Source organism: Theobroma umbraticum, unplaced genomic scaffold (assembly GCF_002168275.2).
Source record: "Theobroma umbraticum cultivar Fairchild unplaced genomic scaffold, ASM216827v3 scaffold_30.0, whole genome shotgun sequence".
NCBI classification, from domain to species: Eukaryota; Viridiplantae; Streptophyta; class Magnoliopsida; order Malvales; family Malvaceae; genus Theobroma; species Theobroma umbraticum.
In genome coordinates, this window is record NW_018397254.1 from 260,838 (window position 1) to 273,529 (window position 12,692).

General features: G+C 34.9%; 2 protein-coding genes across 4 annotated transcripts in view; one reads left to right on the forward strand and one right to left on the reverse strand.

Moving 5' to 3' along the window:
* Positions 1-8,052: 8,052 nt before the first annotated feature.
* On the reverse strand, positions 8,053-9,775 carry LOC110426124 (protein CYTOSOLIC ABA RECEPTOR KINASE 9-like). Its single transcript, XM_021441235.1, has 2 exons — positions 9,255-9,775; positions 8,053-8,778 (listed from the first exon to the last, which is right to left on the reverse strand). Exons 1-2 carry the CDS (start codon positions 9,721-9,723, stop codon positions 8,120-8,122), a joined length of 1,128 nt encoding a protein of 375 aa, XP_021296910.1. The 5' UTR covers positions 9,724-9,775; the 3' UTR covers positions 8,053-8,119.
* Positions 9,776-10,746: 971 nt separating this feature from the next.
* The window catches only part of XEG113 (xyloglucanase 113), a 7,596-nt gene continuing 5,650 nt past the window's right edge, over positions 10,747-12,692 (forward strand). The window contains exons 1-4 of one of the 3 annotated variants that reach the window (XM_021431144.2): positions 10,747-10,959; positions 11,090-11,333; positions 11,791-12,069; positions 12,153-12,358. In XM_021431144.2, the coding sequence (XP_021286819.1) occupies positions 11,144-11,333; positions 11,791-12,069; positions 12,153-12,358 (675 nt within the window). In that variant the 5' untranslated portion in view covers positions 10,747-10,959; positions 11,090-11,143. Of the gene's footprint in view, positions 11,334-11,790; positions 12,070-12,152; positions 12,359-12,692 lie in introns of all 3 variants that reach the window. The other 2 variants (XM_021431137.2, XM_089785184.1) reach the window with 2 other exon arrangements.

The window sequence follows — 12,692 nt, forward strand, 5'->3', positions numbered from 1 at the left end:
ATCTCCCAAATTCGAGCAAGACAATGCTTGATTCTGACTTGGGCATGACAACCCTGACTATGCATATGAGCATAAAATGAGTCGATCCCCCAAGGCAGGCATGCTCTAGTACTAGCATGTAGCTGGATAGTAACATTGTCCCAATACAAAAAAAATCCTGACAAATGATGGACGGCAGAAGAATTCAACCAACATGTCAAAAACAGTGGATGCATGCGGCTTTATGCATGTATTCGCAATCGACATGCTTGCATGGATATTCTCATACTATATATATATTTACGAAAATTTAGAAACATATATATATATATATATATATATATACACAGAATGAGATGATTGAAATTGAAAGGTCGAAGACGGTTAAGCCTCACTGTGAGCTGCAAACTGTATTACTTCAATAAATCATAAATACAAACGTCCTCCACTCTCATATATGTATATACATCTGCTTTCCGTCTTTGAACGAAATTCATGCATGCCTATTAAATATTTATGCATGCTTCTTTATAACTTATTTAATGTTCCATCTTCTCGAAAATCAATTGACAATTTAAATCTGCTCTTTCTTCATGCCCTAATTATTCTACATATATATAATTTGAACTTAAAATAAAAAGAACACCATATAATGTATGTAGATGTCTTCTAAGAAAAATTATTAACATATATTTATTTTAATTTAAGAAAGAAGAGATTTTGAATCCATTGTTTTGAACGAGAGAATACATACATATACATTTGAATCAAATATTCGTGTGTAAAACAAACATTAATAATTGGCAAAATATCAATTATATAAAATTCATCAATATATATTTGAAATTAAAAAAAAAAACAAAAGCTCTTCCCATGCGGTTGTTGAATGGTATAATAAATTTCATATGTAGAGTGATAATTTTTAATTAAAAATGACAACCCAAAATATGTTAAGATAATTAGGATAGTTTCCTAGAATTCAATTTACAGAATTCGTAATGGGAAAGGAGTGAGGTTAACTAGTACTCATAATCATTCTATATATGGTTTTCTGGTTTATGCTCCTACATTTTTGGCCGAAAGAAAAGCTCAACCTATCTAATTGCATGCACGACAAGACAGCAACTTTTATGATAGACTAATTTATAGTTAAATAATTAACTTATCAATGAGATCAAGAAAAACTTATAAATTTTAAGGTTACGTGTTTAATTAAGAATTGCTCACTGAACTCTTTTCGGAAAAATCAAACAATTTGTGGGGTCGGTAACTGATGTATTCAAAATTTTATTTTCGAAATACTTTTCATAAAGAATGAACTCTAATTGATAAAAAAAATACACAGAAACTCTTGCTTTTATACCAACTAGATTAATGGTAGTTTATCAATTACTTTATTTTGATAAATTAATTAAAAAAAGAATAATTTTTAAAAGCGGATGAGTTCTGGTTTGGGGAATGGCGGTTTCTGTATGGCTAGGCGACCCACGTACGGTTAATTTAAGCCACCCAATACCTTCATACTTGGTGGGCTGTGATGATAATAAGACATCAGGGGGAAAAATTTTTTAAGACACTAACAAACGCAAACAGACAATTAAGTTTAACAAAAAAGCTTCTGACTTTGTGGTTGGTAAGACAACCACCGCTTAAATTTGTAGTTTATGGGGCAAATTAATAATCTATGGTTCGCCAAAATATCATTCCTAACAATTGAGGTTTATTATAATGCTATACATTATGATCAAGCCCTTAAATCTAATTATGGTTGCAATTAATTTCTTGTTTTTCCTAATGTATTTAAATTTTATATACTTCCGTAGAAAAAGGTTGAATCATCCCTTGTCCTTTTGAAATCGTCTTATATATGCGGTACATGCCATAACATTACAAACACTGCCTATAATTAATGAGACATTGAATTTTTCCAGCATGAGGGGCCTTTTGACAATAATCTAGCTACCTCGTTTCAATATTCAACTTCAACTTTCAACAGCAGGTCTCCTTCGACTTTATGGTCAATCAAAAAGGGCTGAATTAATCTATTAAATTTCAACCTAAAGCATTATTGACATATTTTCGGTTAGCGATGTTATAATTAGTCATAAGATTGACTTAATTAGAGATGTTAAAGATGGTTAATGTAAATTTAGCACCTAAATTTCCAAAATCAATTTATGGGGGATGGTCAAACAAGGGCTTCGAGTCCAAGGGGGAAAGTCCAATTAGATTGGCAAAATTATGAGCTAGGGCAGATTTTCAGACACTGATTAGAAAGGTGGACCAACAATTTGGTTTTTGGTCGGAAACCTGGACCCTAATGTGTTTGACCAAACATTGTATCGTAGCAACGAATAGTACTTAATAATTAAGGCCGATAAGGGGAGATTTGGTACAACAGCAAGACACCTGTACGTACCACAATTCACCAACCCTTTTCTCATGTCCCATAATAACAAAGATAAGCTCTATCTATATCTCTTGTAATTTTAATTTTTTATACCGTATTATGTGATTTTTTTATAAATTAATACTGTATGAATATGTTCACGTCGAATTATATCTAACAAAAATTATCGAAATGTTCTCAGTTAAAAAATTATAAAGAAAAGATATTTTTATAATATATAAGAAAATAAAAATTATAATATGCATGAATAAAAATGAAATTATTAATGATGACTGCACTACTGGAAATAAATACTTAGAAGACGAAAGATTTTTTTGCCAAGGAAAAAAAGAAAAAATGGGGAAGTTGTAGCAAGTGCATACACGAGACAGTTGGGAGGCTCTTTCATTTGTAAACAAACGACATAAAATAATGTTTCTATTTCTTGTTGTTTCTCTGCAATTTGATGCATCCATTGCAAAGCACAGTCGCATGTGTGGGCCTTTTCCATTTCTAAAATTCTAACACCATTTTTTGTTTTTTTTTTTTAATTTCATGTACAACTAGTGAGTAGCTTTTGCCTTTTAATGAAAAAGGCCCACGCGTGGGTCCACGCGTTTGTGACTTTCTTGTGGACCTTCCCGTACCCGACCTGTACCTTTCACTCTACTTTATACGTCTTCCACCATCTCTTTCGCGCGTCGATACCACGCCTGCCCTAAAATGTTTATTTTGTATTAGTTCATTTTATTTATTGAGATTAATTAGTGCAAGGAATATTAATTTCTCTTTGACAATGTTGTCATTTTGACTTTTAGATTGTAAATAATTTATGTTGTCTTTGCAACCTTTGAGAAAATTTAAAAGATTGACTTGAACTTATCAGTAGTCAATCATTTTAATATATATAAAATAAATAACATTAAATATAAAATTTGACTAAAATAATTTGAAATAATCTATGGTTAAAAAATAACAATATTCCTTTAAAATGCAAACATTTTTATTTAAAAAAGATGATTTAATTCAATTACGTTTTAATTTTCAATTGACTTTTCAATTAATCTTCTAGATATTTTGCATTTTACATCACTACATGCGTCATAAATTGAAGCAAGAATCGGCAGATCCTGGAAATTGAAAAACAACTTTTATTTTCAAACAAAAGTACTCCGATTTTCCTGTTAAATGACTTTTTAGGGAATTGATAACCACTCCTACGCTACCCGTATGTATTAATACTACGCACGCACTGTTCCGCGCGTAGATATGCGTTTCTCTCCCATCTTTCCAATAATAGTGCCTCGGGACTACGATTCTATTCTGGGACACTGACGTGGCTCCTTGTCGACAAAAGGATACCAGCACCTACGTTTCGTTGGACCTAACGATGAATCAAAACTCTTTGGTTGACAAGTATGCCCTATGCGACAGGTGTCATGAGAAGGCTCCATGTTGGTAGAATTTTGGTGAATTCTACGGTGATCGCCAAAACCTTATACTGCTATGCTACTTGTATACAAAAAAAAAGGGTTGACATCTGAGTAGTCAAACGTGTCCAAATGCAGGTTCTCTGTCGTAATAGCTGTGCAGATAAGATTTTCGTAACTAAGAAATGCATAAACAAACTCAAAACTCCTTGTAAGCTCTTTTTCCCTGACTTTCAAATTTGGAGGTTTTCTTACTAATGCAAATGCACTTTTTTTTTTTCTATGAAATGGACTTATGTGTTCATAGTTAAAAATATCTTAATTTTTATAAAAAATATTAATAGTATATCCTCTTAAGAAAACAGATCTTTTGAAATTCTTTATCAAAAGTATTTAAAGTAAATCGCAGCCGCAATTTGAGGTGCTTTATTTTAATGTTAGCTGTGAGAGTTTTCATTGTCGCTTAGAACTTGAAGCTTAGGATCTAATCCTCCAAATAGTTGGAGCCCGCAAGAGATGGTGGCTGGTCTCCCATATGGACTGGACTGGTGCGGTCGAAACTATTCCAGAATGCATGGAAGGCATCCCTGTTTCTACACTGACACTTGGTTTTTCTTAATGAATATCAGCAGAATTGTAAGTTGTAATCTAATCATATTCAACTGATAATGGTACAAGGAAAATCCCTTTTTAAAAGCTATTGCCACTGTGGCAATGACTCTTTGAGGAAGATTAATGGAATCTAACGCAACTTGGTCATTTATTTTATTACCGGTTTTATTTTTTTGGTTTTTCATTTTTATATAGGATTTCGCTTTTGGAGATTTGTTGTATTAGGAAAGATGGTTGTTGGTTGGCTATAAGCTGATAGGCGCCTCTAACAAGTTTAGATGGTCAAATTGAGTTCGTCTGATTAAATTAATTCTATAGTTTTAGGGCGAGTAAAATAACAGAAGTGTGGAGCAGGGGACGTCCTGTTGTGAATGATTTGGGAATCGGATTATCCACTTCTTCCCTCTTTTTTTGGTTTTTCCTTTTCAAGGTCAGTACTTGGTTCCAGCTATCATTTGTTTTTTTCTAGGGGGAGAGATAGTGAGAGATCTCCCACTATTACAGGTGTGACATTTGAAGATGACATTCACTTGGTTGTTTCGTACCACCCCATGTCTGCAAACAAAGAATAATGTTTGATTTTACTCGAATGGATTCACATAATAAAACCTTATACACTATCAAAAAAGTAACAAGATCGTGATCAAGCCCAGATTCTCCATCCTCTCTTTGGCAAGGCTTGTGGATCCATCACTCACAGGGAAGGTCCGGTCCCCATCATCTTGCACGAATTTGACATCAGCATACCTTTTCAATCTAACGAATTCTGTTTTTGCCATTGTCTGTGGGTTTGTGCCCATGTACCTTTTTTGGCAGCTAAGCACGGGCATCCGTTCACAAAATATCAGCAGGGGCAGCCTCTGGAACGATTTGATTTCAATGTTAAATCAGCTTCGGATATGATTAGCTGGTATCAATTCTGCCTCCAATATCGGTAATCATTGTGTATGTTTGTTGACTATATGCAAAATTAGTACCCCCAGTACTTTGACTGAAGTGTTTTTTTTCCTTTGAGGGCATTGACTGCTATAATTCTACATGTATGGACGCAGTGCCACTCTCTCTGTTGGATGCTCCCTGCATTTTTCTATATCTAGTACTAGTACTAGTACTGGTGCTGGTTGGAACTGGGCTAGCATACTAGAGAAGTTAAGCCTGCATGACTCTACGTTTGTTAAGGTACATGAAAAACTTGTGCTAGTTAAGAAAATGGTGATGGTTTAATTTCAATTTACCGTACAACGCAGACTGCAAACAAGAGTGAGATTTAATGCATGCCAGCCCATGCCTTGTGCCTGCCGAATACGTGCGTAGCTAGGTATGGCAATTGTATATCCTATGGGCCAAAACAAAACCACTCAAAAATCAAAACCAGGGACACTCCCCGTTTGCAAACAAATTGTATGCTGGCTAGTTGTTTTTGTAATCAAGATAAGTTTCAACTTTTAAAGGACTGTTTGAGGGCTTTGGGTATCCCCCTTTTCTCAATATTAGACTTCTCTCTGCTAAGTTGCATTAATTAACATTTAGCAGAATACTATTATTATATTCTCCCCCTCCTGTTTCTCTGTCCCTCTCTAGAGCTTTGTTTATTATAAGTTCCATCTTTATTCTGAATAAGACAATGTGGCATGGGATGAGATGAGAAGCCAAAAAAAACAAAAACAAATCCTCCTCTTCTACCCCACTCCGATATATTATATTCTCTTTTGGTGCTATGCAACTTCTGGGGTGGATACCAATCCTGATTAAATCCACCTTTTGATGATGTTATCGAAGCCCAGAGAGTGACCCTACTTGTAAAGGGGCAAAAACAGATGGATCAAGCAAAAAGAAAGGTCCCAAAAATAACCCATAAATATTACAGTGTGATCATTAATAATGCTTAATCATCAAATTGATTTCATGCTAATCACTTTCTTTACAAGTCATTCTCTGACTTTACAGATAAGAGCGTGGCTGTTTTTGGAAGTGTTCCACATCCACTCTCACTTCACTATATTCTATCCTACTAGTTATATATTTGGAGAGGGGCGCACAAATTGATCATTTAACAATTAAGGCATATATCAAAGTAAATAGTGCTTCTTTTGGCCAAAATGGCCCATCTGTCAATTCCTCAATACTTTAATCCCTAATATAATGTGAGTTTAACAATTCATTAAGCATGCTTTGACTTAAATTAGGTTTTTAATTTGGTGCGGGAACCCATGCACCAGAGACACGTGCTTTGATTTCATTCGAAGTACACATGCACGTACGTAATATGTACATACAATATGGTATAAACATGCTATTAAAAGTTTAAACAATCGTATAAAAATAATAATAAACAATTAAGATAGGGGGATCAAATTTATCATAAGTACATGGATCCAATATGGTTAATATACTCTAAATTAATCCTCCCGATGGAGAGAAGTCAAAGCCAGACAAAGCCAGTTGGATTCGGTGGTTTGACAGTCTATTAGTAAAACTATTGTATATTCTATTTCCATTAATCATGCCTTCTTTTTTAAAAAAGAATGTAGACAGAGAGAGAGGGGTTCTTGAGAATACTTGGTTCGATTGGGAGCCATGGTTGACTCTCAAAACAAGTAGCTGCGTGGGGTCATGACTGATGATCAGCTGCTGGGTTGGGGTTTTTGACCGGCTAGAGTTTTTTTTCAAGTGAATACATAGCAAAATTTAACTCTTTTAACTAATAGACTGTCAAAGCACCATAAACAACAAAAAATTTTAACTCTTTTCAAGTGAACACTAACCAACAAAAAGAATTGCTACACTCTTCAACTCAGACTTAGGCTTTTGTCCATACGTATTTTGCTTGTGAATCACATCTATGCTGCCCAATAGATGGCAGAAGGAAAGTGTTCTTGAAGGAAACATCGAGCTTTGTATAGTATTATAAAAAATTTTTACTAATTATAGAATGTGGTTTTTGAATCTTATACAGTTGTGTAATGATTTTATTTTTTAATAATTGAAAAAGAGAGAATTCGAATATTATTTTTTAAAAAAGAAGATCATATATTAATTAATGAATCGAGAATACTCGAATGTGTGGAGTTGTGTAAAATTTTAATAAGTAAATTTTCAATATTAAAGTGTAGTAATAAATTAATCAAAATTTAGATAAACTTAAATGTAAATGCAGTGAATGCTTGCAATAAAAATTAAACGACTTTGACTTGTTAGGTTGTTGATACCTTGGGACTTTATTATACCAAATTAAGTTGACAAAGAATCGGAATTAATTGTAAAGTCATGTATGTATTTATTAGTGCTTGACCCTTCTCTTTTTTTCCCCCAGTTTTTTCGACTCTAAATTCAATACAAACCCATCCTAGATTACGGTCATGGAGGGAACAGAGTATATGAAACCACGGCAGAAACTATGAAGATAAGGGTCATTCCTTGAAATGAAATTGTATATTCTAATCTAGTATGTGACAGGAAGATAAGAATTTGGAGGAATTTGAGCAAGTTTTCTGAGAGAAATAAATTAGAGATGGAAAAGAAGAGAAACTTCCTTTCTGTCATAGAATTCTTTGCACTTGAAATAATACATTTCCTCCCTTTATCTCAAAAATTAAAAGTGTATATGCACCAATGACACGAACATTTATGGTTAATGAATTAATGTGTGATGTAGCTAGGGGAAAAGACAAAAGATTATAAAGCATGTTATGTACATGTATTAACAGATTTATACCGGCAAAGGAGGATGAGGTTGTGGTTCCATACAACTCGAAATCCTATCAACTATCTGGCTCATAACTGGCCTCCCTTCTGAATTTTCAAGCAGTGCTGCATTAGCTAAATCAATCAAGACCTTCAGTTGCTCTAAATTTGCATCTCCGTTGAGTTTTGGGTCCAACATTTTAGCCAGAACCTCAACGTCATGATGTTTCCTGCATTCTTCCGTCCATTCTGCCAATGTGACAGAGCCTTGTGTTGATTTCAAACCCGTTATCAGTTCTAGCAGCAGGACCCCAAAGCTATAGACATCACTCTTCGGTGATACCAGGCCTGTTTTGAGGTAATTGGTGTCAACATAACCAAATGAACCTTTGACGTTGGTTGGGTTTTGAGAGCCTGGCTTGTCATAGCCCAGCTTGCAAAGCCCGAAATCTGCAAGCTTGGCACGGTTATTGTCAATTAGAAGAATGTTAGAGGACTTGACATCTCTGTGGATTATGGGTGGATCAGCTTGAGAATGGAGGTAGTCCAGGGCTCGAGCAATGTCGAGGGCAATGCTCAACCTGTTTGACCATGACAGTATCCCTGAGGATTGGCCATGGTATGTGTGCATCCTGTCAAAGAGACTCTTGTTTGGCACGTATTCCAGCAGTAGAAGTTGTTCTCCTGCTTCAACATTTTAAGGCAAATTGTTAGTTTTATGTAAATAAAAGCCCAACCCAAGCCAGAACAACTCTTTCTGTACATGGGAACGATCACCCAAAGAAATGAGAGATGGATCATGCTGGCTCCACTTGCACCAAAGGCAAGGCTAGGGCCTGAGCCCATAACTTGTGCAAGATAGTTTGGTCACAAATGAGGTAGGTCGGAACTTATCAAAATGGGCTGATTTTGAATTGGGTCATTGCTTCTGGGTTAAAATCTGTCAATATTATCTAAGCAAAATAGTTGTCAATTTAGGAAAAAAAAAAAAAAAGAAAACAGACTGCATATCAAAAGGTTCTTGATGAATTCTGGCCGTACATACTCATAGAATAGTAACTATGTTTTGAGCATGGAATATGCTCTACCATAATTGTTACAAATACTTCGTAGGATACTTTCAGGAATTTATGCATAAGGGATGGAGAGAAATTGGTCACCTTTTTCCAAGCAGAAACCCAGCAATCCCACCAAATTTGGATGAGAAATCCTAAGCAAGACAGAAACCTCGTCCAAGAAGATCTTCTTGCTGCCACCTCTCTGCTCCATCACACGCTTGACAGCTCCGAATTTTCCATCACCAAGCTCAGCAAGATACACAAAAGAAGTGGCTCCAACCCCAATCCTGATCCTAAAATCACTAGTCGCCATTTTCAGCTCTTCAAGTGCGTAAGTCCTGGTTACGACACCAATATTGCAGCACAAACTGCAGCTCTTTCTTGAAGGTTGCTGATGATCATGATTGTTTTTTCCTTCCCTGTGCGACCTTTCCTGATCTGCACATTTGCTTGCCTGTGCCTCAAGGTAGAGGGCAAACTTCTTTAAGATCATTGTGACAAGGATGACTAGCAGAATTGCACCCATAATCCATAGGTGCCTCCACCTTGTGGAAAACCCAAGGAACCACATGATGGTTTAAACTACCTTCAGCTAATTTCTTCTTTCCCTGATATATGTAAGTTGTAACAGCTTGGAAGAGAAATTAGAGGCCGTAGGGAAAGTGGGAGGTCTTCCCTCTTCACTCTTTAGAGACGGGTCAAGGAAGAAAAACATTGACGAAGATTCGTGGAATTGGATTTTTGCATGCAGGGAGAGCTAAAACGCAGCTGTAATATGTCATCGTGCAAAGGGAATAATCACTGCATAAGGGTCTTAAGCCTGTCTCATTAGTTGTTGTCCATTTCCTTTGCAGCATAATAGCTACAATTCTCAACCCAAAGATAGCATTAATCTATTACTTTATATGTATGGTTGGTAAGAATAAAAAAATGGGCAGCTCCTATTTATTTACTTCAAACAAAAGGTTCAAGTGATCTGGTGATTGAATAAAATTTTAACTGAGCTGTAGAAGAGAGAATGCTACGCAGGACTGGCTTGCAAGATTCCCTTCCTACCCACTTTCCCGAAATAGAATTCGAAATTCATGTAAGTTTATATATATATATATATCATAAAATTAGATATTCATATGTAAAACTAATATTATAAATAAATACTCTTTCTGTTTCATTTTCTTTTTTTTATCTTTCCTTTTTATTTATATTAAATAAAAATATTTTTTAGGCACTTAAAGCTCTTTCTTTTTTATATTACAAATATATTTTTCATCATTTTTTTACTTCTTCATATTAACAAATATTAAATATATATTAAAAAATTTTAAATTTTAATATAAAATATATAAAATTCAATTTTTTTATCTTAATTTCTATAAAAATAAAAAATTAAAAACAAAGAGAATACGAAACTTTGTCTTCCCCAAGAATATCAAGACCATGTTTATTAGCCTCTCTCGACAGTGTAATTCTGACAGAGAAATCAGGATCTCTTGTTTTTTGTATTTGCATCCTTCTTCCTGTCAAGGTCTTTTTTGTCTCCCTTTGGTTATATCCTTTCATTTATCTTATCAAATAAAGTAGCAAATAGAAAGAGATGTGGACCACTATATAAATTATGGTAATAACTTAATCAATAAAATTTTAAGAACAAAAATTAATATGAATTTGTTGCCAATTTGGCATACTTACTTATATAAAATGAACAATAAAGAAATAAGAAAACTGTTTTAAACAAAGGAAGTGACTGATCACGATAGAATAAGACAAAGCTGGGGAAGTTGACTCGGCGGCCGGGCTAGCGGAGCAGGTGAGTTCGTACAACTTACAGCTATCAAATTTGATCTAAAAATTCTTTAAAATTATACATCCAACACTCTTTTGTCTTGAGATTCCATCCTGAAAAATTCAACACCTTGAGAGATCAAATTTTTGCGAAGACAATGATGGTCGTCTGAGATCAGTGAGGCAATCAGGATCGAACCCACGCAAAGATGGGGGGATGGAGAAACGCAGTTCAAGAAGCTGCTGGTTCCAAACCGCTGTTTCTGACCATATACGCCACCGTTATAGTGGGGATAGTGGTGTCTTCGTTTTACGTATTCTCTGCCATTTACTCTCCATCCGCTTCCACCACTCAGTCTGTCTCTACTTCTTGGTTTTCATCTCCTCCTCTCTCCCAAAGTAAGCTGCTTTTTCCTTTCTTCTTTCTTTCTTTAAGCTTCTGGATTTTCTTCTCATTTTATGCAAATGTTGAGCATGTTTATTAGAAAAACCAAAAAACATCATATTCGTTACTGGGTCCTTGTCAGAATGAAACCTTGTTATGGGTTGGAAGAACAGAGCTCTATTTTTTTGCATTTCTTTTATTTTGTTAGTTTGACTTTTTGTGTAGTTCTAGTTTTATTAGTTCTTGCTATAAGTTTTTTTTTTTTTTCTAACTCGTGAATTGGCCATATTTTTTGTGGAATTATAATGCAACTTTTGCATAAATGCCTATTTGGTTGTATGTTGCAAGAATTGTTTTGATGCCTTTTATTACGATGTTCTGCCTCACTACATCAACTTCACTCTTTTAGCTTTTCCTTCTTCCGATACATGATTCTCTTAACTGATCTCCTCAACTCGATAAATATGGCAGATGGGGTTTCTCTTGCCAGTGGTCAGTCAATCAACATTTCTCAACCTTCAGGAACAGCATCACAACCTGGCAGCAACAACCTGAGACCTATTTGGGAGTCTCCTCCTCGTACTTCAAAAATGCCACCTTTAAAGTCCTTTAGTCTAACAAAAGAACTGGTCGAAGAAAGGGCAAAAGATAATGTCATTATAGTCACTTTCGGTAACTTTGCATTTATGGATTTCATCCTGACTTGGGTTAAACACTTGACAGATCTTGGTGTTTCTAATCTTCTTGTTGGTAAGTTGTCAAATCTTCTAGCAGTCACATAAGCAGAAATTGTGCTTAAAAGTGGACAATAAATTGGAATTGTTGTGATTTAGGTGCTATGGACACCAAACTTTTGAAGGCTTTGTATTGGAAAGGTATTCCAGTCTTCGATATGGGCAGCCATATGAGCACAATTGATGTTGGCTGGGGCTCTCCTACATTTCATAAAATGGGGAGAGAGAAAGTCTTACTTATAAATGCTATACTTCCTTTTGGTTATGAGCTATTGATGTGCGATACGGACATGGTGTGGTTGAAGGTATTATTCTATGCCCGTTACTTGATTGTTCCTCTCTAAATCAAGTCTTTCTTTATTTTTTACTTGATACAAAGCATTATTTTGATTGTTTCATATTTTTCCTAAAGTAGATAAGTTTTATTTTATTTGAATGTCATCATACTGTAGAAGAATATAGATTTCTCTGATTCTCTAAGAGCCAAAATTTCAGTGATAAAAATAGTAGCGGTTCCTGGATGTTGCTCGCCCTAAAAGTTGATAAATTCACTTGGTGTGTTTTTTTTGGCTTGTTTAATGTTTTTTATCCTGCTGCCGTATACATACCTTTTTTATGAAAAAGAAACTTGATGCCATT